The sequence below is a fragment of the Ixodes scapularis genome, unplaced genomic scaffold, assembly GCF_016920785.2.
Source record: "Ixodes scapularis isolate PalLabHiFi unplaced genomic scaffold, ASM1692078v2 PGA_scaffold3__209_contigs__length_174095766, whole genome shotgun sequence".
Classification (NCBI taxonomy): domain Eukaryota; kingdom Metazoa; phylum Arthropoda; class Arachnida; order Ixodida; family Ixodidae; genus Ixodes; species Ixodes scapularis.
Window position 1 is genome coordinate 141464127 of NW_024609868.1, and position 26237 is coordinate 141490363.

Here is a 26237-nt window from a genome sequence, read left to right on the forward strand (position 1 = left end):
TCTAGCCTGGAGCTGACATTGCGGGGGAGTTACATGCTCGCTGGACCAATCAGCATCTTCCCTTTTATCACCTGACATCGCTCTCTGTGCATTCACATCAATGAGGTAGAGGGCCTTAGAGCGATAAACTGGCAGCTGAAAGTGACCCCCAATTGGCCGCCGCCATGTTGCACATTTTTGGCCTCTAAACACGTGACCTTGTAGTTTTACGTCTACATTTTAGCAAAGTACCGCGCACAAATGATGGCTTATTGATCTTTAATAATAGTTCCGACGAGATAAGTAATGTTTTATTTGTTTTAAGTTCAAAATATGCTTTTACGATAACAACTCGGGCAGCTTTGCAATGCCTCCGCTAGATGCCGTCAGCTGTGGTGCTGTATTTTGGGTTTTTATCAAAGCTAGACGCTGATCTCTTGGGCTAACAGTATTGAAAAAATAGTATATTATGTTTTTTACAGCAATCGCAATACAAATCTCAACTTAGTATTGCTTAAGTGCCTCAGGATTTGGTACAGTCACGTGTCTAGTGCTCAAAATTGTACAACATGGCAGCAGCCAAGGGGGGTCACTTTTGCCTGGTGAATGGGATACCAGTTTATCGCTCTAAGCCCTCAACCTTGTTGATTCACGTAGACCTTTGCATCCCTTATCACCCGAATGAAAGAATGAGATGTTTACAATTCTCTGTAATGCAAAATTAAAGCACAGCTCTTGAGTAGGAGAAGGGGAGGGTACAGAGGGGAGGGTATACCCCTCCGTACCCTCCCCTCCTTATCTCCTCCTCACCTCCCATTTAGCAAAAATTTTACCGCTTAATTTAGTGGGAAATTTTGCAAAAATTTCACCACCAAATTTAGCGGGCGAATTTTCCCGCTGAATTTAGTGGGTTAAGTTTCCCGCAAAATTTAGCGGGGAGACTGTGACGTCCCATAATGCAACGCGCATGGTTACGCCAACACCGCTGAGCCCAAAAAACGGGCGCCTAAGAGCTGTGCTCTAAAATGCTGAGTCACTGAGCTGTGGACACATGCGTCTGATATACCGCAGAGCAGAGGAACAGCGCATGCTTAGAAGGCGTTCCACAGCCCAGCAGACAAAGATGGCAGCGTGCAAAAGGCGAATTTCGCAAAGGTCTGTAGGCGGGAGCGTAATCACATGGCTAAGGATAAATGTAGGACTGGTCCAACAAGCCTGTCACTTCCACCGTGCTGTCAGCCTAGGGATGATTGGAGCGTGGTCCTTCCCGAGAAGAAACTTGTGAGCTTGTCACAGAATAGCCGAAAGAGCAATCCACAAAAAAAAGAAAAAAAGATGGAGCAGTGTCATTGGCCAAGCCAAGCAATAGCTATCGCTTGTGTGACTAATCCCAGCTGTTAAAGGGACACTGACAGGGTATTTATGCTCGCCAAGGTTTTTATTTGTACATGACATATGAGAGCCCAACTACCCAAAACACAATTTACGGCTTAAAATTTGTTTTCTTTTCGCCCGAAAACCACCGATCGAGAGCTGGCCGTTTTGAGTCGCGCTCACACTCTTTTCCGCGGTCACGAGCCATTTTCTATCATTTAGACACAACCACCAAAGTCAGTCAGAGTCGTGGATCATCGAAGGCACACACTCAATACTAAAAATAGAGTGAAAATAAGGCACCCATTTTTTCTGGCTTCTAAAATGTTGCAAATACGTTAATTAAAAAAAAAAAAAACTGCACAGCCATGTGACTTCTGGTAATTTTCTCCTCCTCTATATTTCTTCTTCCTCCCCAATTCAGTTTCGGTTTCGAGCAGCTGTGTTTTTTTACTTTATTAAAAATATATGTGACACTGTGGCAAAATATTGATTGGGTAGTCTTCTGACACAATAATGAATCGCCTGGCCAAACATAAAAAACAAATTTTGGGGGGTGTCAGTGTCCCTTTAAGGTTTGGGGGTTATAAGCCACTTAGACGCTTAGCATGTGAGAAGGACGTAGAGAAGTGAAAAGAAAGTAGAGAGTTTTAGTAGATCGTTCCCATGACTCCGATAACGATACCTGACACTCCGCCACCGCCCCCCTTGCGCTTGCATAGTATCGTTATCGGGGCTATCGGGGGTATCGGAACGATCTACTGAAACTCTCTAATGAGAGGAGGAGACAAGTGCCCTGATGCCCTGATGGGGAGAAAAGTATGCTCCGAGAAGCTCAGGGAGGGGAGGAAAGGAGAGGGGACATCAGAACGCCGAGCTCTAGTTGGAATGATTAGTGGATAGACCTAAAGCTTGCTGTCTTTCTCTCCACTGCGCTCGTGGAACACCAGCGTCCTACCTTCGGGTTTCGCATTCAAACTTGTTCAATGAGTGCAGTGGAGACAAATGCAGCAGCTAGCTACAGGTCTACCCACATATTACCAGTGCTAAGGTTGTCTGTCTGCAAAGATAAATACTAGTACGGCTCACCCACGTGGCTCTGGATCTTCTCAGATGATGAGATACAGCCTGGCACAGACGATTGCAATGCTCTGCTAAACTCCGTCTTTGTGTTCCTTCTGTGGTTTGTGCAGCCCGGTTCTGCTCAACAGCTGCCTGGCCCCCGGTGATAAGAGGGTCAAGAAGGAGAAGGGGGTGGACGAAGGTGTCATCATGACCTCCATGCGCTGGGGCCTGGTCCCCTCGTGGCACACCAGCGACCCCCGCAACTTCCTCTTCAACACGGTCAACTGCCGGGTGGAGGAGTGTATGGAGCGCCGCAGTTTCAAGGGAGCCATCGCCGCCGGGCGGCGCTGCGTAGTGCCCGCAGAGGGGTCTGTGTTCCGCCGTCCTTGCAACGTGTCTTATCGGGTTTTTTCATTTCTAGGTCATACGAGACATCATCAGGATATTAAATGCTTAGCATTTATAGGGCCAGCTTTTAGGGTTTTTATGTCTGCGGATGTAGCCTCAAAGATTTTTAGTGTCACCGTTACGTCATCATAAAAGATGCTCTAAATGTGTAGCATTTCTAGGTCTTCTGTGATGTACTGTGATACTGCAGTGTCATGTGATGTCTCGTGAAACTGTTGGTCTTACGTATTCGTAAAACCATCAAAATGTGCCCTTCAGTGGCCTCCTTAACTCTCCGTACCATGCCCGTCAAAATAGTTCACCCACGAGTGACGATTTGCAGGCCCCATTGCAAAGCCTCCGATGTGTGTCTGGACAAGTTATGACATCTGGTGGTTAGATTAGACTAGTTTCGGTTTCTGTATAATTTCAAAGGACTTTATAATGAAGTCGTGGCGACTGGTGAAATTTTTCGTTGTACAGATAACTTCTTTGGAGTAGTTAAGTGTGAAAAATCGATCACACGAAACCGAATTTGTGCTCTTGCATCGGGCGATGGCTTTGCGCTGCCACAGGTCATTCGTAGGAGGCTCTTGAAGTGGCTGCGCTGTTCTCAATTGCATGTATAGTCACTACATGGTGTAAGAGTGGGCGCGGCAGCATACAGCCGCACATGGCTGTACGGCAGAATTGACCATGCACTCGGCAAGCGACAGCAAGGATGGGGAGAAGCACAAAACTGAGCTGACAGCTCTTTTTCAGATCTTTCCAGCACAGGAAGGGGGTTGCGTTTCTTTCTGTGCGGCTCTACTGATTTCGTTTAGATTTTGGCGTCACTGGTAGAGTCACAGATCATTTCCTCAATAGACCTGTTGCAAAACGTACAGTGCCACGACAGCAGAATTTTGGGAGTTCTCGGTACAGATCATGCGCTTTCTCGTTGCGCCTCCGCGACTGCGTGCGCATCCCAGCAGCTGCCGTTAGCAGCCATCTGCCATCCCGCCCATCCGCCGAGTCGTACGTCGTTGGCAGCGTAAAGGCATCGTGACCGGTGAACTTATTTGAATACAGTCTAGTCCACTTATAACAATATCCAAGTGCCAAGAAAATGCCATCGTTATAACCGATAATTGTTATAAACGGGTTGAGAAAAAAAAGACAAGAGAGAGATCAAAACATTTTATTTGCAGGCAAGTAAGGTAGTGCAAGTGCAACTACTTGTTTGCAGAAAAGCCATAGTCTGTCAGCTTTGATTGCTTCACGCGAAGCTGACGCACATCTTTTTCTAGGGCATCTAGGCGCTCCACGTAGCTTAGCGGGAGGTCCTTCGCGAAAACAAAGTTCCGGAGGGATTGTATCATCCACTGTTCCTCCTGCGATGACAGTACCTGGGTAGGCTCCTCAACCGCGTCGTCGGTCTCACCGCTGTCCGCAGCACGTACACGCGCGACGATCGCCTCATCACTGAGGCACTCGGACGTTTCCACAACATCGTCTGCATGAAGGAAGTCGTCCAGACCCGATCTTGCGTAGAATGCGCTGCAGGCGGATCGGCCATGACGCCCCGTCGGAGAAAGATAGTCAATGCAGCGAGCACACAACAGGCGAGCGAGCGAGCGAGGTGGCGCGACCGGGCACGCGGACGAGGCCAAAGCGGCGGCTCCGTGAGGGGAGTTCGGAAGGAAAGCTGCTCCTCCTCTCGCTTCCTTCCTAGTAAGCGGCGCAGTCGACTCGTTTTCTGAGGGGTGGAAGGGATGCGTGGCGCGGAGCGCAGCATGCCGCGGAGAGCCGGCGGCTGGCATTTTTGGCGCACGCTGTAACCGGAATCAATCGCTATATCCGATATCGCAGCCCTGGAGCATCGTAATAAGCGGTTTATTTTACCATTGAAAGCATATAAAAGTGGACGGTGCCATCGTTGTTCATCGTTATAACCGATATATTGTTATAAACTGTATCGTTATAAGTGGACTCGACTGTACGTTATTCGTCGTAACTTACCTTCATGTATTGAAGTGTCACCGAATCCACTTATTATGCATTGCAACCGTGGCAGGTTTCGACCAGGCTCGACAAAGCGTTGGTGCAGCAGACGACAGAGCCGGTACAAAGGAGAGGGATGAGAAAGGGGCAGCCGTTGGCTCGTCGCTCGTCCGACTCGGCTCCTCAAACATTGTTGCCGTGGTAACCTGCGCCTGCTCGCATATGCCGCGTGATAGTGGGAGGAGAGATGTTGGGAGGGGTGTACCGAGGACTCCCATTATTCGTTGCGCGGCGCATGCGGGCTTTTGGGATTTTCGCAAAGGGTCTATTGCATAATATCGCTCCAAGGCAGAACAATTTGGGTGTCCGATGGAGCAATATTGGGAATCTTGGATCCTGACGAAGATCGTCGCATCGGTCTAACAAATACTGAGACAGCATAAAAAAAGTTGCGACTGCCGATGAAAGTACTTTTTTTTTTGTATACTCTCGTTTGCCGCTGACGTACACACAAAACAAGAAAACGAGTGCAGGCATTGGCCGGACGGAACGTTGAAAAAACACTTATCTTGAAGTAAAGTGGTGCATAATCAATGGCACAAACGAAACAAAAGTACACACTAGCGGGCACGGTGACACGCTGTGGGGGCGGCGGCGCCACCTTTGACTCGTTACGATTCCTGAGACGCATCTCAAAATGGTGTGTTCAGCTTCCTAGTCCTCCCATGCATCGATAGTGGTCCTGAAGTGGCAACGAATGATGTCGCAGAAACCGGAGTGTCATGCTGTCGGATGTCGCTATCCTGGCGGCTGGTCGTGAAAGTTACAGCAAAAAGCACGAGCAAACGGGTGTGTCGCTTTTGTCACGGCATCCCAACTCCTGCCTGCTGAAGTTTCCATTGTCTGTTAAGCTGGAAGGCAACCCACAGCAGGACGGGCGTCTGCCACATCTACCTCCACTGCTGTGATGCCGCCAGCATCGTGGCCAGCGACAGCGTGACGCTTTTATGACGTCGTCAGTCGGACATGGAGGGAACACATTTTTGGATGCGGTAAACACGCCGGTCGGAGACGCGCTCCAGGCACCATAGCCGCGCTGCTTCCGCTACTGCCATGCTGCGAGTTCTTGGTTTTTGGTCCGACTAACTTGTTAGTAGGGATACTGTGTGTCTAGACGGCGTGGCAACATAGTCACATGGCGCCATCTAGGCACAAAGTTGTACACTAACAAATTTTTGATACCCAAAGCCGAGAAAGTGCGACACGGCAGTATTTCTCTTCATGCGCGTCACTTGAGAATGACAATTTATAGAAAATCAATTACTTTTTACCCAGAAAATTCATAATACCGGACATTTTTACTTCATGGGGCGATGAAATTGATTTGTTAAGGGGGGACACTGGCTAGAGCTCAAACTTTTTAACTACTCAAGTGATTGGAATGAAATTTGCAGGGGAGATTTAGCTTCAGATGTAGGTGTACCGTGCTAACTTTCAGCTCTCTAGGACAAATTTACATACCTTCATAACATGATGTGTCGCTTTTCATTAAGAAATCTATGATATGCAAATCAAGCTATTAAGCATCATTTTGACTGCTTGAATATAAAGTGGGGGATATGGGACCTTGGGCTATCTAGTTTTAATAACTTAAATGTAAATATTTCAGGAAGAGTTATTACCTCAAACTATGAGATGCATATCTGTCCTCTGTCAATTTTTGAAAACTTGGTTTTTTATCACTGAGGACTTCAACCTAAAACAAAATAAAGTAGATAGCCCGATTCCTGAGTAAATTTCAGTTCAGAAACATCTTGATTGTGGTATCAGAATACTTTCACCTTCGAACAAAAGATTCCTTCATATGAAATTTGCAGCAAAAAGTGGAACTGAGAAAAATGCATTCAAACATTGAACTCCTTTACTTTGTTACTGCCTCACAATGTGTTGAAAATATTTTATATCAACGTAACTATTTGGCATATGGTTATCAAATTTGGTGTAAGGGTGTATAATTAGTTTCTAAAACTGAAAACCTCAAAATTAAAAAATGAATGTTTCCAAAAAAATTTAAAATTTAGGCCCATGTCCCTCCTTAAACAGGAATTTGTTGTAGTCAGAGAAACACATAAGAGATTGGCTGGGACTTTATTTTCTTTAGTTAGTATTGGCATTCGTTATATACACTCCGTGCGGCCGTTACCGAAGGTAGGCAGTGCCCAGCGAAACGAAACCACACTGTATACATTGGTAGGCATTGAATTCGTAGCGGTGCGGTTGTGCTGGGTTGACAGCATGACCTTCTGCATCGTTAAGTGCTTCAATAGTTATGAGTTGTATCTCGGGGGGGATAAAGGTTCCCAGTTTTTCAACTCGCTGATGTTTTGTGGGACAGCGACAACAATGGACCTGTGCCGCACGATGCGAGAAATTTGGTCTCCCGATCATGCCTGCCACTGTGTCGGCACTTCTGACATATTCTACACCGCCGTGTTGGGCTCTGCGTTTGTTTTCGTACCAGTAACGCACACATATGTTAGAGTCGATGGGACGATCTGAAATGTCATCCCACACTCGCGGGTATGCAGTGCCAATTTCGCTGGAGGAATGCCCTCCAAAGAAGTTTCGTCCCCATCGTATGTGTCTTTGATATTTCCGGACCAGTATGGCATGCAGTCTAAACTTCATGAAGGAAGATTCGGACCGTATACAAAAAGGGACAAATATGAATCTAAGGAAAATTACAATGAAACTCGGAATCACTGGAGAATCGACGTTTGAGTGTGGAAGTTTATGTAGTGTGCTTTCTTTTTTTGATCAGTGTCCTTTTGGATGTGGAAATGCCGACATCCCAAGTCCTGTAGGCGACAATTTTTTTTTCTCTCGGCTTTGGTGTTATTTATTGTAAAGTTGTTTTGAAATAGAAGTACCTGTCCACTGGTCCCTTCCTACCTGTAAAGTGTGCACATCTCAAGATGAGTGGTATTCTCTTGACAGCCTTTGATGGTCAGAAACGGTTCCCATTCAGTTACGCCATCCAAACTAAATTTCCACCTGGTTTTGCTATGCTACCCCTTTTGGTATAATAAGTGTTGTGTCAAGTTACGGTCATGTCCAAGTATACCTGTATGCCGAAAATCGGCAACTTGCACAACCAGGTTATTACTCAACAGCTGACCGCAAAAGCCTTTGACAGCCAAACCGTGTGTTGGCCAACAACTTTGTTTTCTCGGCTTTTTAACCACCTTTCATAAAGTTGTTCCAATTGGAAGTGCAGTCCACTGGCCCTTCCTACCTGTAAAGTCTCCACACTTTCCTTTAGTGAAAATCTCACTGGCTTCCAAATATCATCGTCCCAGTAGTCCTATGTTTACAGCGACGAGCCAAACAAAATTTCCACAGAGCAGTTATGGTGGCGGCCATCTTGCCTTTCGGAAAATTGCTCCAACCCCCTTTTTGACCGCAACTAGAGAAAGGACCCCTATTAACGAGTCAAACTCAATATAAGAAGCGGAGAACAGCTAGATGTCCTTCTAAGGTCTCCCCAGTCGTCATGCAACGTCACCCTCAACGTATCGGCTCAAAAAGCAAAACTTCCGTTCGTGCGCGCTTCCGCCGCCACAGCTTCGCATGCGAAAAGGCGCCGCAGGCTGCTGAACGCGCCTCACTGTCGAACGCCAGCTCCTCCGCTAGTGGTGCTATGCGCGTTTTCAAAGTGCCCCCTATAGTTCCTGCAGGGAGCGCATAGGTAGACATTTGACTGTAGTTTTTTTTTTCCACTAGATGGCGATTTATTGTGTTCAGATTCACAGCTCCCTCAATGCAAACGCGGAGTCTTCATTGCGTGATGCGCCTCCCCAGAGGTCTTTGAAATCTCGTGCTTCGAGCGCGTGTGCTGTCGATTTGTTGATGACACTAGCATGAGTGAGTTACAGTAGGATGTTGGATCATCAGATTCTAGTTCCGACAGCAATGATTTGTAAAATCAGCCCGAAACATTGACAACTGCACGTCAAAGCCTTGTTTTAGTTTTTATGTATTTTGCTAGTCTTGCGTGCAAGTGTGGGCAGTTTTGCTTGTTGTCAATGCACCTAGTGGTTCAAGTAGTATTGTATACTCAACTACTCAACCATAAAGAAGCAGACACAACACGATTGAGTAACAGAACGAAATTGTTGTTTACTTTGATGGTATGGCTATATACAGATGTTACCCAATGTTGGTGACGCAACTTCTCTTTCTGACATACAAAAACAAGGAACTCAAGATCAGGAAGTAAAATGGTGTTAACAAAACCTTGGAGCCACGCAGCTCTTCTCCGCTACGATGGACATCTGGTCGATCTTGTGTTGCCTTGACCCTGTGTGTCCTTCGGAGCCACTGGAACTGACACAAATGCGGCCGCATCAGCCAACTCGAGTGTTGTGGGCATCTGCTGTGAAGCTGCAGACATGCTCTCCCACTTCACCAGAGGCCGCCAGCTTGGAGGCGTTCCAAGTGCGGTTGTTGGCCAGACTATAGGAACCTGGCTCATGTGTGTCCCTGATAAGCATAAGCTATGTGTATCCCGATGCCCCCTTCTTTAATATGTTGGGCTTGCGGACCCTGACAAAGTCGCCAGGCTTGAAGATAGGCACCTTGGCCCCCCTCTTGCTGCAGTTGTGCTCGAAGGTTGGCCATTTCTGGGACAGGGTTCACAAAGAACTTGAACGATGGGAAGCCCACAACATCCAACCAGGATTGAGGAATACGACCATGCAGCAACAGAGCTGGCGGCACACGCATAGTGGCATGAGGCGTGCACCTGTACATGCTCAGGTACTCAATGGTGGCTACTTCAAGAGGTCAATGCTCCAGAGCTGTTAGTTGAATGAATTCCTTAAAGCCTTTGTTGAACCATTCCACTTGTCCGTTGCATTGAGGGTAGTAGACAGACGAGCAGCAATGACGAATTTGACATTTCCTCAGGAAGTCCTCGAAGGTCGCTGACATGAGCTGTGATCCGTGATCCATCAACCCTTCATCCGGGTAGCGCTTCCTGCTGAACGTAGAAGGTAAGAAGTTTATCACAGTCTGTGACGTCGCCACCGATGCAAAGCGCACCTTTGGCCATTTTGAATAAAAGTCCACCGTAGTTATAGCATACTCGTGTCTGTTTTTAGTTCTTGTCATTGGCCCCACAATGTCCACTGCCAGCTTCTGCCAGGCCCGTTCTGGCAGCGGTATCGGCTGAAGTGGTGCAGTCATCGGTTTGGCAGATTTATCTGCGGACTGGCACTCGCAGCAGTTCCTGATGGCTTGCTCCACCTGATGATCAAGACTCGGCCGCCGATACCTTTTGCAGAGTCTCTGCTTAGTCCTGACACCCGGATGGGTCTCATGTGCCAGATCGGTTGTGGTGCCCATTAACGACTCGGGGATGACCAGGTGTTCTTCACGCAACAGCAACTGTCCACCACAGCCAACTCATCTCGCACCCGAAAGAACGGAAGTAGGCTGCAATCCAAGCCACTCCTGTCTGACCACTTTGTGGAAATATACGTTCATCACCAGCTGCAATATCTGGTCTCTGTGCATGGCCTCTTGCAGTTCTTGCTTCGTGATACAGGATGACATCAACGACACAATTTCCTCCTCTTCCTCACGACCAGCAGGCGATGGCAACTTTGATAGAACATCTGCCACCTTGTTGTCACTGCCTCGGAAGTATTTCACTTTGAAATTGTAATACAGGAGGCGGGCTGATCACATTGATATCCGCAGTGACCTGAAAAGAACCTGAAATGAAATAACGGTAATTAAACCATTATTTCGAAAGCATCACTGAACCAGAACTGAACTGGAAAAAAAATGCAAGGCTTCTGAACCCTTATTCAGCCAATCTTCTAGTGTTTGCTTGGAACGCAAATGAAGAATTGGATTGAATATGTTGGGGAATCGCAAAAAACGTACAGCAAACATAAAAGTTTACTTTTCAAGGCCGGTTCCATAATATGGTGCTACAGTCCCTTGTGCTGGGGCCATATACCGATTGCCCTTTTTCAGTGGTTTTTCCTGTCTTGCCGCAGTGCATGGAGATTTGGGGCAGGTATACATGGCGTCGCTTCCGACAGTGCACTAGGAGTGCTACATATTGTGCAAGTATTTGAAGCAAAGAGCATGATAGAGTCTTCCTGTGCCACACACAAGCTAGGCATTTTTAAGGCCTATCAAACAAACAACATGCTGACCATGTATCTGTAATAGTATATGTGGTTTCTAAACTTTTGTGTCTGTTGCAAGCCGTTTACACTTGATCATGGAATTGTATTTTGCAGTGACACCAAGTACCACGAAATGCTTTTTGCGATCACCCATTCGGCATAGTAGAATCGGAGGTCGGCTCACCCTCACAGCCACACTCACCTAAGCCCCTCGCTCACCCTCACCCTCACAGTCACACTCACCTAAGCCCCTCACTCACCATAACAGTCACAGTCACCTTCAGCCCTTCACTCACCCTCACTGAACCTCACGACCCTCACGCCCCTCACACACTCGCGCACCCATACCTCTCGTGCACTCATGGCCCTCACGCCCCTCACCACTTTCACGGCCCTCACACACTCGTGGCCCTCACGCCACTCATGGCCCTCATACCCCTCACGTCCCTCACGCACTCGTGGCCCGGCTCACGCACCTTACGCACTCACGACCCTTGTGCACTCATAGCCCTCACGCCCCTATGGACCTCACACACTCACGCACTCATACCCCTCACACCACTCAGGTCCGCTTCAGACGGGGCAATTTCGCCCAAAAACTTGACGGCACAACACCAGCAACATGGGCCGCCCGCGTTCACACGCAGCAACCAATTGCTGCAATTTGCCATCATCATCATGAAATTTTATTTTTCTTGCACTATTTAGACACACAATTGCACGCTATAAAGGTGTTTTTATGCATTTAAATCTTGTTGAGAATACTAATGCATCTTTCTAAAACAGTTTATTTCCAAAACCGATCAATTTCAAGCCAGAACCAGGTCTTTTGTTGTCATCATCACCGGCCCGAGGTATCACATGAAAATATTGCGTCCCTGATTGGATGCAGCTGCTTCAAACGTCTTCGAATTGCTCCGAGTTGCTCGCTTGTTTCGAGCCGGACCCAATCTCAGCAATTCGTGTCCATCTTGGGAGAGCTAGGGAACAACTTGCCAGCAACACCAAAATTGTTGAGAAAGTTGCTCCGTCCGAAATTAAAGGGGCCTCGCGCACTCACTGCCCTCACGCCCCTCACGCACTCGTGGCCCTCACACCCCTCACGCCCCTCACGCACTCACCGCCCTCACGCACTCATGGCCCTCACGCACTCATGGCCCTCACGCACTCATGGTCCTCACAGCCCTCACGGCCCTCACTCACCCTCACACTCATGAGTTTTCCTGGTTTGGAAACTCACTCACCCTCACCTCACCTGTGAAGGTGAGGGTGAGTGAGGGCCCTCATGAGTGAGGTTTGCTGAGGTATGAGTAGAACGAGTGCTTTAAGGTAGCTTTTTGCATACTTCTGTAGTCCTCTCTGCATTTAATAACGTCAGCAGCTTTATGCTGCTTTTTTTAGTAGTGCAACGTAGCTATCAATGCCTATTTTTTCACCCTCAGAAGTTACAAAAAATGGAATGGTGGAGTTTGGCAATTCCTGGAGTGGAAATGGGCCAGTGTCTCCATTCTGAGGAGTTGAAAGGAATGGAATTGAAATGCAATGGAGAGTTGCTTATTCTACAACACTGGTCTGGAGGGCATACAGTCTGTTTGGTATCGGAAAAGTGCCACTGCACTTTTTCTAGCACTGCTTTTGTGGCCTTTCTCTTGCTCCCTTTTTATGGCTGCCAGGCGGGCTATGGACAAAGGCTATGCTCTGTTTCACCTTAAGTTGTACTGTGGTGAATACTACGAGCCATTGGAGCCAATCCATTGTGGAGAGGGAATCATCCGTGACCTCGCGCACTGCGTGTCGCTGCACGAATGCCGCGTAAATTGCTCTTGGCGAATAATTTGGCTTCAATAACTCGTAGCGCCTTCCACCCTTCATTTTAAGCTGAATTGGAGTGTAGCATGAGTAGACAGGACAAGTGCTAGCTCTCACCCGACGTCTTAATATGCACGAAAAAAGGGAAAAGGTGCAAATTCAAACAAAGGGAGAAAGTAGAGGAAAGGTCTGTGTATTTAACCCCTCAAGTGGCTTAGGTGAGCTGAGCTCATCGGCGGCTTTCGGGCTAAAAATTCCGCCGACCAGCTCAGCTCGTCCAGTGGCTTTTTGGGTAGCCCTCAATTCCATGGACAAGCTACACTCGTCCGAATGGTTTGCGGCACTGATCATAGATGGCAGCACTTGTTCTAGTTAACATATTTTGTTTTCGCCACCATTGGTAGGATAAATGAAAAGATACTCTGGCAACAGTCATTTAAAAAAGGTGTCGCTAGCCAATGGAGCATGTGGAACTTCATCGCGAAAAAGAAAAGTGATTGCTGAAGAAAGCTCAAGCGATTGGGAAGAAGTTGACTCTTGCTCGTCATGCGAAGATGATGGTGACTTTGTTGCTGAACTCGGCTCTTCAAGTGAATTCAATGACGACAATGATTTGAATGGTGGTGGTGACTGCGACTCCTCCAGGCAGTTTGCAACCTCGGATAGGGTGGTTGTACCGTACTTGGTGTTCCGGCGCAAAAACATCTACAGGACTGCCCTAATTTACTATTTTTCTTTACGCGCAACCCCAGAGGATGTAGGACGCTTAACGCGTATGTGGAAGTGCAAGATGCTTCGTGCATGTGCACAATTCTAACAAGGTTCATGTGCACACAGAAATATACCGGTTTTTGCATAATAAACTTTTGAAATTTGACCTGCGATACTAGGGGATTAAAACTCGTTGAAAAAAAAACAAAAAAACATTTAGGTCACTTAAAAAAGGTATAAATAAATAATGATAAGGGAAAGCTGGATAACATTAAAGAAGTAGTTTTGAAAGAGAATATTGGCTAGAACGTCATACTATGTCCTTTCTCTGGAAATGTTTGCTTAACCCGAGTGACCCGGGTGGGCCTCTGTCGTCTCTTTAGGTTCTTCGAGTGGCACAAGGAAGACAAGACGTCTCGACAGCCCTACCTGGTCTACTTCCGCCAGCCCAAGGCGGTCTCGATGGCCGTCCGCACCTGGGACGACATCTCGGACGCCCATCAGCTCATGCAGGGCGGCCAGTGGGCAGGGCCCAGGCTCCTCACCATGGCGGGCCTCTTTGATGTCTCCACGTGTGAGGTAGGTTTTAGATAATTGGCAGGGGTCTGGACTGTAGTCGCCAGCGGGATAAAAATGTCAGGGTGTCTCTTTCGGGCTTCTCTCGTTGCTTTTCGGCGTGCTTTGGCTGCGCGTGCACGCTGGGGGCTCACGAGCTGCCCAAGTGTTATCGAAGGTCCACTTGGAGGCGGGACAATTTGAAGGACCTCCCTGCCATGTTCCTTCTATCAAATAGTCTCTCACTGAAGTGCTTAAGGGCATTATGTGTGGTTGTTTTCTGGTGGCATGTTTCTACCTTTTATTTCGTGCTAGAAGAGATCGAAGTAAAAATCGGAAGCGAGATTCACGAGAAGTTTTCTGCGCTGTAGCAACTTAGCTAAGAAGTTTGTGAGTTACCTATAAATCGTAAGAAGTGGCAAAATCAGTATTCATGAACACATTCCCGAATGAGAGGAGGAAAAAGATGTATCTCGTAGAAAAACTGAAATCTTGCAGCGTCTCAACCTCCGAAACATTGCGAGAAAGGGTGTTTGCCAACCTGAACAGCAATCGGAGAGCTTGGCATGTTTTGGAGCTGATGGGTTTGAACCATGTCCAATGTGGGTGGCAGCAATTTCTACGACTCACTCTTCCACTAGCATTTAGCCCATGCTCGGTGCTTGTTGAAAAGTATGGGCTATGAGACGGAGTGTGGATGAGTGGTCAAACACGTTTCATTTTCCTCCCTCCGGTCTAGAAAAAATCAGGGAGCTCCTTTGTGAGCTAATACAGCAGGCATTCGTCAAGGTGTACTGTGTATATTAATTTTTTACATTCAGACTAGACACTAAGTACAGACTATGCACGCTAACGTGCATTGTCTGTATATTAGTTTAGGTTAGGTTAGGTTAGCATTAGGCTAGGTTAGTCAGGTTAGGTCACCATTTTCTCTAAACAACCTAATGCTCACGCACCTCACGAAAGATGCCATGAACTTCGAATGGGGTGGAGAACAACAACAGACATTTGACGAGCTAAAGCGACGGCTCCACTCACCACTGATTTTCGGCCACTTCGACCAATCAGCCGAAACGGAAGTTCACATGGACGCCAGCAATACAGGACTCGGAGCGGTACTGGTCCAACGACAAAAGGGTGCAGAGCGCATGATCGCATACGCTTGTCGGACGCTGTCGAACACGGAACACAATTACTCGACGACCGAGAAGGAATGTCTGGCCTTCGTCTGGGCCATCACGAAATTCCGCCCGTACTTATACGGGAGTCCTTTTCGAGTGGTCTCCAACCAGCACTCGCTATGCGTGCTGGTTAGCGAGCCTGAAGGACCCATCGGAATGCCTCTTTTGATGGAGCCTACGACTGCAAGAGTATGACGTGACCGTGGTCCACAAGTCAGGCCGAAAACACAGCGATGCCGACTGCCCATCCAGAGCCCCCGTCAAGTCAGTTACTGGATGTGCCAAAGTAGACTACGACGACGATCGCTTTCTTGGCGCAGTGAGCGTTAACGGTATGGCAGCGCTTCAACGGGACGATCCTGAACTTCGCGCACTAATCGATCACTTGGAGGGACGAGGGGATACTATTCCCCGAGCCTTCTCACGTGCCCTGCCAAGAATCGCTGTCCGACGAGATATTCTCTAGAAAGAAAACTTTGGGTACAGCAACTCGACGTGGCTTGACGTGACCGTTCCAGCAGATTGAAATGCATCTCCTTGGACCTTTCTTGCCGTCGACACAGGGAAACCGTTCGATAATCGTGGCACCTGATTATCTCACCAGGTACGCCGAGACAAAAGCACTCCCGTCAAGAACCGCCGTGGAAATAGCCAAGTTCTTCGTTGAGTCTATACACCAACTCATCTCTGTGACGTCACGGCGCGGTGGTGGCGCGTCCGTCGCACTTCCGGTCTGGGGCTGTGGGCGGAAGTCCCCATGCCAGACGTGTATTCCTGCGTTGTTTTGAAGGGAACCAGACAAAAACCTGCCTTCTCGTCAAAACGCCGTGACTGGGGCCGTACCAAAAGAGTCGAGAAAGGTTTGAAGGTCAGTTTTCACGTGCTCGGTTCGTCCGAGAATCTCGATATGTGCCGTAAAAAGGGAAAAGCAGACGCCGTCGGACAACGATTGCTTGAACGGGAAGCACCTTGGGTTGAATTCACAAATACTTCTGGTCAACAGATTTATTTGTTTTGTTCCAACATGAACGCCAGAAAACCGTCAAGTTGTGCGGACCACCTGCGGACTACGTTCAGTGCGTCTTCAAGTTCAAGCGAGCGCCTTATCGTTCGAACTGTCGTCTGCTCTTTCAAACGTTTCTGCTTGTCGTCTGCTCTCTTAGACGACGCCGGCCCGTAGACGAAATGTTAGCCGGGTACTTGCGATAAGAAGTAAGTGCAGGCCTCAAAAGACTTACGTTTGAAGGTTGGTAAGCAGGCTCGATGTAAACAGTAAATACAAGGGGATGTTGATCATTGTTACCAGTGACTATCACTGACTTGCTATGCCTAATTGACTTGGTCCGATTTTGCTTGCGATTTTCAGTATCAACGTCGACTATCTCAGCTACGGTTCACGCTTTTGCAGCCTGAGAGGCGTCGCGACTGAAAATTGCGAGCGAAATCTCATCATGCGAATCAGGTTTTAGCGTACATATTGCGGCGTCCCCGCGGAATGAATCGCCACATGTGACATCATTCACACATCATTCACACGAAGTTTCGCGGTGTAACGAGCATCGGTAATTTCGCTGACGCCACTCAAGTAGTCAGACATCGCCAGGAAGACGTAGAATCAACAATTCGAACGCGAAAGAGAGCAGGGGGACACACCGACGCCGACAACATCACAGTTCAATGGTTTGTTTATGGGCGACGGCAAGCTTCTTGCCCACACCCCCACCGCGCATGCGCGGCGCCGGTGGCGTCCGCTAGGGGCGCTCCGGTTTGTTTGTAAACATGAGTTGGTGTATTGTCCACCGACACAACACTCCTTAAGTCCTGATTCCGGACCGAGGCTCCTCGTTCATGGCACAACTGACACGAGATACTCCGCCTGAGCCACACCGACCACCGCCGGACCACGGCATACCACCCGCAGACCAGTCTTGGGCAGTAACTAGTTACTAGTAACGCGTTACCGGCAACTAGTCACTTTTTCCGGTAACTTTTGCCTGTAACGCGTTACTCTTTAATACTGGTAACTTGTAACTGTAGCACTGTTACTTTTTATTGGGTAACTGTAACTGTTTAGGCCGTTACAGTTACTTTTTTTTTACCATATAAATTAGAACCCACTACCGCGGGCATGAAAAAATTTCCATCTTGAAATATTTTTCTCCAAGCTCCTCGATGACAAAAAAAAAATAATAAAGAGAAGCGTGGTCACACGATAAACAAACAAAAAATTGGCTGGTTTAGCCCACGACCGAGAATGGACGAAGAACGAGTCAGCACGAAACTGAGAGATAAAGGAAGCGGCGCCTGCGGTGGTAGGGGCGGCAAACAATGCGGAATTGTAGTAGACCGTTTCCGCAGCCTGCTAAGCACCCGGATAGCGCTCCGTAATCCGCCACAAGACCTTGAACTATGCAGAGAAAGCTGGCGGCGCGCATACGCAGCTGCGGAGTTTTCTTCGCGCATACTGTAGCGGAGGAGAAAAACGGTTTACTACAATTCCCTAATGTCTGTTTCACCGACTTTGGCTCACTCTTCTTTCGTGGGGACCATCTGCGGGTGTCGGTTGTCGTGTGATACGTCTCCGAGTATTCCGTCTGGGCTGTGTCCGTGCTGTCGTTTTTACACCCAGCCGTTCGCCGTTTCCTCTTCCCTATTAGTTTCCAAGGAAGCGGTCCCCATATTGTGCAGAAAACTGGCGCTTGTTTAACTTATTTGCTCTCGTCAGAGCCGCTCGAGTGAACACGACTTCTACAGTTGGCGTTTCGGACATAGACGCCGGGGTGGTCGCCGTAGACTCGTAAAGCACCAGAAGTTAATTCTCCTTTCCCCCTTTATTCTTTCGAAGCTGTTTGACCTGCTATGTTTAGGCCTGCTTCCAAGTATATCCCGTAAGGTAATTATGTGACTATCTCTGTCCTCATTCGTTTCGGAGTGAAATATAAACCAAAACGTTCACTGACACGTGCCGATGACAATTTTGAAAAACGGTTGATTCTAGGTTATAACAATTATTGCAAATAAATTATGCACATCTAAATGCTGAAATGGCGAATGATGGTTACTGTTTTTGCAGTAACTGTAACTTGTGGGCAACCTGGCGATTCCAAGCGGTTGGCCCAGGCCGCCCCTCCGACAATCATAAGTGGTCATCTTGACCACGAGGGGGCCAAGGGCAACTGGCCACGCGAGCGGCACTCCGCCGCTGATAAAAGGTCGTCGCAGCGGATGCGCGGGGGCGGTTGGGATCGCGGCGCAGGCGATAGCGGTCATTAAATGTTTACGTGTTGTTGAACTGGTGTGCTGTGTCATTCTCCGAGACGGGTAGCAGCAAGGGAAATCCCACAAACTGTAACACGTTACTTTTTGAAACCGATAACTGTAACTGCAACAGAGTTAGTTTTTCCCCATAGGTAACTGTAACACTGTTACTTTTTACTGGTAACGTGCCCAAGACTGCCGCAGACCAAAAACCTGACGGAGCAACTAAACAAGATCATCGTTGACATGATCTCGATGTATGTGGAAGTGGAACACAAGATGTGGGATTAGGTGTTGCCCTACGTCTCGTTTGCTTACAACACGGCGGTTCAAGAAACCACTGGGGTTACACCTTTTCAACTGGTGCATTAACGAAAGGTGACGAAGATGCTCGACGCCATGCTGCCCCACGACCCGACGGATGACGGCACCGATGACGCCCAGCTGGTCACCCAACGAGCAGAAGAGGTATGCCAGCTAGCCCGCCTTCGCTTAAAGGACCAGCAATGTGTCGATGCTGGCCGTTACAACCTTCGGCGCCACGATGTGGAGTTCCAGCCCGGAGACAGTGTGTGGGTGTGGACGCCCATTTGCCGCCGCGGCCTTAGCGAGAAACTGTTAAGTACGCTACTTTGGACCCTACAAGGTGATTCGCCGCCTTGGGGACTTGAACTACGAGGTGCTCCCCGACGGAACCCGACCCTCGGAACGCCGCCAGCCACGACCCGAAGTGGTCCACATAGTTTGACTCAAGTTGTTCTACGCACGTTAGGAATGTGGGGCTGCATTTGTATTTCGTCTCACCATACTTTTTTTGTTTTTAGCTGTTTTTGTTTTGCTTTCGCACTGCATCGGGTCGATGCGCTTTTTAAGGGGGGGATAATGCCGCGCTCAGGGTTCAGCAAACGACGCTCGGTCACTGACTTCTAGAATATTCACGTTTATTTTGGTTCCGGTTGTAACTTTCGTCCTGCTTTCTTGTCCTCGAAAGTGCCAGTTCATCCTGGCCCTGAGCGTGCGACGCTCAAACCTTCTTTGCCGAACTTTCAAGATAGTGACGCACTGTAGGTAAGCAGCTGCCCGCGACCTTGTCGAGTCAGTCTCGCTCTCGCTTGCTGTTTTGCTGCTAAATCGCCGACCGCTTTTCTGCTGCCTTGACGCTCATTCTTTACCTTTTTGTTTGGCACAAGTTCATTGATTAAACCTTTATTTTCAGTTCACTGTTCGTCCTCTCGTCACCTTCATTCGTGACAATATGTCCTTTCCCGTGGTGGTAGTTTTAACTACAAGACAAGAAAGAAACTCCTGCACAATCGCACCGTCTGAGAGGTACCTCACGCACCAGTTGAGGACTACCAGAAATGTCACAACTCTTGTCTACGGCAATCGCAAACTTCGGGGAGTTTCTGGTGCACTTGATCACTTGGCTCTCCACGTCCAACACCATTTCATGAATCTGTCGGCCAACAGTGTCATTCGAGCACGGTTCCTGGAGCACCTTCTTTAAGTGCTCCTCTCAGATCCCAGTCCTGATTACATCTTGAATGCAAGACATGATCAGATCCTCGCAAATCATGTGAGGCTTCAGTTGCTTTGCAATCCGGTAGCTGAGCAAGTATGTTGCCTTCATTTTGTTCAACAATGGTGTTGACTCCTAAAACAAAAACCAAAAATGCTGATGTCAAAACTCTCATTTCAAATGCTTGCTAAATTTTCTCACCTCTCTGGGTGAATATTAGGGGTGTCGCAAACTTTTGTCGGACCGGATTTTTAGGTTGAACTTTTTGGGTTCAACTGGTTTGAACCGGTTCGACGAGCCTCCAAACTTTCAACCAGATTTGACCGGTTCGACTTCGTGAACAGTGTGGCCAGACCTTTATACAAGCATGTTTAGATTCGGGGAATGTTTTTTTTATGCAATGGGTTATTTTAATTTTATGAACAGTTGCAATTAAAAGAAACTAATTCTAATCACTGAAGAAGTTAATAACTTAATTTTTTGTACTGTATTAATTGAAATAACCAATCAGTGCTGCCCTTAATTCATCCCTTAGCCATCACCATCCAATTCGAAGCCAACTAGCCAGCCTGTCGCGCATTCGCATAGCAGTCAAACCTGAGTCGAACCTTTGGCGAACTTTTCACAAGAAGTTTGAAAAAGTCGAACCTGGTGGAACTTGAACCTCGACCACTTGAACTTCGACCTCTGCGCTTCCAGCTAGTATTTTTTCTTCGAAAAGAGGCCCGTTGTACTGTCCTTGTATACTGGGTGGTTTGCTGCGAGATGATGCGAAAGCTTCGCTTGATTCATGAAGCTATTGGCGAAAACTTTGATGCAAATAATGTACTGGGGATTTCCTCCAGCTTCTATAAATACTTACTGAAGATAACTGTCTAAGTATGCTCTTGGTTTAGCTTTCTTGCTCATCTTGCGTTGAAAGTAAATCTGCCGAGAGTGAAGTTAAACTAAACTGCTCCAGAAAAGCGCGCGAGCAGGGTCGTCTGCTTTTCGCAAGGTGCTTCCTGCCTCCTACCACCCTGCGCGTGCCTGGCACTCTTCTGTTATTAACTGAGAAGCAACTCAAGCACAAACGTAAACGCTTGTGGAATCCGCAGCGCACTCTCTTGACGCGGTCGTAAAACAGCGGCACGAGATGGTGCGGCAGCGCACGTGCACACAGCAGAATGGACAGGTCTGCTTCGTATGCTGCAGGCACAAAATTAGTAGCGTTTGTGCGATGAGCGGTCTAGTGTACTGCAGATAAGCGCACCTTTTGACGGAGCAGCAAGCAGGCATGTGAGTGTTTGGATGATTAAACAAGGGGGGGCACCGCATTTTGGGTGCTTGCGGAACCCATGAGACCAGTTTGCGGAACCCAGTTTTGAGAACTCCTGGTCTAGGTAGCTGAAAATATCAATAGGACTTCCCCTAACGAATGCACTTTTAACTTAAAACCCATGTAATGAGTGTATCCCAACTTTGTGTTAGTTCTGACAATTCATTAGTGCCTCTGTATGTTGTTACCACTTTTCAAGTGGGACCAGTAGTGTGCGATAATTATTCTAGTATACTGAACGCAGTGTTAGTGCAAATAGGCAACCAACATTTTTTTTGGTGTGCTTCTCTGAGAATGTAGGGGCTGTCATAAAAACTGCCAGAGTGGTGAAAAGTGCTGATTTGAAGCACTTACCTAATTGGTAAAATTGAATGCCCACTAATACCCTTTCGAAGTAGGATGGGGAAAAGTGCCGACGTCATGTTCGCACTAACAATGTCGCATATTGTACATGTTGTCCACTCGGGACCCTTGTGCTAAACTTTGCAGAAAATCATGATCAACACAACTCCTATTTTTTTATTTTCTTACAGGAGGATCTGTACAGCTTCACAATTCTCACAATGAACTCGCCAAAGTACCTGCAGTGGCTTCACGACCGAGTGCCTGTGAGTGAACCTCAACGCTGTTAGAATTTTCTAGGTACCTAAAGAAAAGAACTCCTAATTTCGAGGAAGTGATTGCATGCACTTAACAAGTGTACCACTCTAATAGGGTAGTGCGAATATTCAAATTCTCGAATAGTAATTTCGAAAAATACGCTATACGATATTCGCTTCGAGATGAACGCGCCTGTCTGTGTTTTCTGTTCCTTCTTCGTTTATCCTTGTCCCTTTGTGTGCGATTTTACAGCGGAGTTATTAAGGGCAAGCTTTCCCAGGATCGTTTCCGTCAGCAAACAAATGATGACACAGAACTCTGGACAGCTACCGCCATCTATGAGCGACGGCGGCAACCAGACAACCAGTTGCTGCCGTCGCTCATAGATGGCGGCAACGTTTGGGGCCTTTCCACTATGGCTTGCCAACTTGAGACCGGCCATTACTTCATTCCCACCATAGTACAACTTCTCTGGTCTTCCTTCTTCACCACAGTGGAAAGGCTGAAAGTTTTTTGATCATGTTCAACGTTTACCAACTCGCCCAGCTTACTACTTTATGAACTGTATTATTCATACTTTTTGTAGTGTTCATCGCAGCGGGTTAGCCCCATTGATTGCGCTTCTCACCAACCACCTGTGCACTGCAAGGAAGCCACACCCACGGAGCTTGTGGACTTCGCAGGTATTGCTTCTCCGCAGTGCACAGGTGCTCGGTGGGAAGTGCATTTAAGAGGGCTAACTGGCCATGATTATGTACAAGGCAGCAATGTCTTGACAACCCTTGTTCGTCATTTGTTCTTGTTTTCTTTTTTTCCGTCAAATTTGAAATTGAAGAAAATATTTTCATATAGCAAGCAAATTTAGAAATCCCCTTGATTAGGATAGCTGTGACGAAGTTGTCGTTTACATGCCACAGTTCATATAGTTATATTAAAATTAACTGGGCTTAAAGTGGACAATTCGAAGCTCAGGAACAACCCTCATGAGTTCAGTTCGGTTTTCGTTTAAGCATGATGCGGTAGTGAAAGGTTTGGAGAAACTATGCAGTATTTGATGAGAAAATATTTGGCTAAAACCGCTATTTGCTTTAAATTCGCTTCAAACTCAAAATCCACCATTTTCACATGACTAGTAAATGTTTTTTATGCCTTGCATGCCTACTCGTCATTATGCTTGAATATAAATATCAAATTCCAAACATGCAGAATGATCATGCTGTACATTGCTTTGAAACAGCTCAGACGACCTGAAATAAAACTGAAATTCAGCTGAAACACATGTAAAAACATAAAATATTTACTTTTACTTTAAACTAAAAAATATCAATTATCAATGTGGAGGTAAAAGACATATTATGCACATCTCTTTGAGAATTAGGGCCATCAAAGTGAAAGCTCTCAGTACACGTGGCGCGCAAGTTGTCTTCTAAGAAAAATAGATATCCGTTATAGAATTCGGGACAGAAATATTTTTATTAGTTATAAAGTTTAGAACTGGGCAAGTTCATTTACATTGAACATTATAGAAATTAAACAGCATCTTTCTTTACCCCAGGAAAATATGCAATTGTGAGGTCGTCTCTGTAAAACAATTGTTTAGCTGCAAATTACACTACTCGGTGTACCAAAGAATATCAAAATGTAGCTAAAGGAATTATGTTTTCAACAATGGAAATGTCAAGAAAGGTATTTAAAACGTACCACAAGAAACAAAAATGTAATGCAAAATTTTGTGAATCCAACACAAAAGTTATATTTTTAATTCAATGTGCCTTGCAAAGAATTAGTAGTACAGAGAATTACAAATATTTATTTTGTATCTTACCCTTCTAGATACAAATCCTACAAGTTTGAAAAGCCTCCTTTGCAGAACTTTTTGTTCTGCAGAAATAAAAGTTAACCTCCGTAATGACCGTAGGCCTACCATTCCCCGAAGCTCCAACCAAAGCGTGTCTTGTTACTCCGTAGTACTTGCCGAGGTCGAGATCTTCGTCTTTTCTAAGAAAACTCCACTCGGTTTGCGGGTGATGGCATAAAATCACGTCTTTATGGTGTTGACACCCTGCAGATGAAAAATGATGCATTCAGTACACGACCAGTATCTCTGCAGGAGCTCACGGAGCCAATAAGTGCTTTGGGCACAAAACGAAACATACTGACAAGTACATGTTGATGGCCCAGAATGGTTCGACTCACTGCCACTATCAAAACTTAAATCCAAGTAAAGAACATTATCCTTACTTACTACGGCCACTTTCATCAACAAAATCCATTGCATATGCACCAGAATCACGAGTCAGAGGCTTGGGCGTCGGCAGGATTTCCTCTTGACAGGGCAAAAAGTTTTCACCCGACGTTCTTTTAACTTCTTAAAGGGCAACTCCGCTCAATTTCGAAAAATTTAGGCTTCCATGTGATTCACATTCCCAAAGTAATACTCAACAACTCTACGTCTTCGGATTCGCGAAATGTGGAATAATATTTGTGTAATCCTAATTTAAACATCAGCAGATACCGAAACCGAAACTTCGGTTGCGTCAGGCAACATTGGTCTCGGGTCGTCACAGTCATGGGCACCTCACGTCGAACCACGTGGTCTTGTGACGTTCGGGAGGGAGCGAGAAACAAAACACGCGACGCACGCAGGTCCTTTTTTTTTTTTTTTTTTTGGACGTGGGCAGGTTGCTTCGCGTGGCGTGGACGGTGATGGCCCGGGGGAGAGGGGAGAAGACGAAAGAGGAGAAGGGGAGCGGAGAAACAGACCGATAAGCGCGCAGGGCAGCGGTGATCACGTGAACGCCCCGTCAGCCAACACCGGGAGGAGAAACTCATGACGTCATCGTTAAATTTCGCTCTGAAAAGTAAAAACAAGCAAAACGTGAGAATGGAGTATGCATGCCTCTGACGTAGTGGTTCAACGTTGGCCGCTCCAACTCCGTGGCATTGACTGCGCTGATGATTGCGCCTCGCGCCGCACGCTAGAGTTGGCAGATTTCGGCGACTTGGCTCGCTTGAAGGTTCGCTGGCCAGTTTATTAAATATATAGACGGAATTAGATCGTAATATTTGACATGGGGTCTTCCTATATGATACTGAAGAGGGCTACATAGTTTTCTAAATATCAAAAATGAAGCGGAGTTGCCCTTTAATTAAAGAGGGGTGGGTCTCAGAGTGAAAAATATTCCTCGCAATCTGCGGAAATACGTAATGGCCAAAGATGAACAAGGTGCTTGTATATTCTTGCGTCCCAACCAACACATTTCAGCGACATTTCTGCAACATATTAGGCTCATACATTTTCAAACAAATGTTGCCATAAACATTCTTAAGTCTACAGCTCTAAGAGCTTATGTAAGAAGTCCCTCCAGAAGTACTATTATGATAACCCTCGATTTAATTCCCGCTGCCCAGACGCAGAATTCTCGTGAATGGCAAACGGGCATGAACATTTCGAGAACCAATGGTTTATCGCTGATAGAAGGGCCATCGGTCATTAAATAATGGATCAGGTTTGGCAGTATGGCTATACAATAGGAACTGAAAAATTCTTTCAAATGCCCATTTGTATACTGTCAAAATACAAGAAGACGGGCTTCATTCGTATTATTAAGAGAAGCAAATGCAAAAGGCAAGCAAGCTATGCAATGTTTCCCCATTTTTGAATAAAATAGCAAAATCCACTTTAAAGATCTGATTCACAAACTACACACGTGCCTACTTTCTCCATGATATTTTAGTATCCCCGATTACTTTCATTTACTAAAATTCAAAATGTGAAGAGTGACAAAGCTAGATAACTCCAAAATGAGTATATGTGAGCTTAGAAGCTATACAACCTCGAAACATTTATAATTTCGCTCTCGATAACATGAAGCCAATGAACTCCATATTTATAAAAGGAAAGTAAACTGAGAAATAGCAATACCCCAAATATAAAGTCCCCAGATGCAGAACCCCAGTTATTTATTTATTTATTTTATTTATTTTATTTTTCTCAAAAGCCCCGGGAGGGGGGGTATTACATGAAGGGTGGGCATTATACAGCAAAGCAGCAAAAATTCCAAAAACCTGTGGACAAAATACAAAAGAATACAAAAAGAGCACATCTATATCAAGAAAGACAGGGAGAGCACACAAATGCACGCATGAATTTCATCACTATGAAACTATGACTCATCTAGCACTATAAGAGCTTCTTTAAATTTATCCTAGTCCCTAAGCTGTACTATGTTTTCAGGAAGATCGTTCCAATCTTTGACTGTTTTAATAAAAAAGGAATTCGCAAATCAATCTGT

At 46.6% G+C, this 26237-nt stretch overlaps 1 protein-coding gene across 2 annotated transcripts in view; it reads left to right on the forward strand.

The window, feature by feature from the left end:
• The window catches only part of LOC8043092 (abasic site processing protein HMCES), a 96097-nt gene that overhangs the window by 15818 nt on the left and 54042 nt on the right, over positions 1-26237 (forward strand). For both annotated transcript variants that reach the window (XM_040222284.2, XM_029979882.4), the window contains exons 3-5: positions 2547-2786; positions 13895-14090; positions 21876-21950. In XM_040222284.2, the coding sequence (XP_040078218.1) occupies positions 2547-2786; positions 13895-14090; positions 21876-21950 (511 nt within the window). The remainder of the gene's footprint in view (positions 1-2546; positions 2787-13894; positions 14091-21875; positions 21951-26237) is intronic.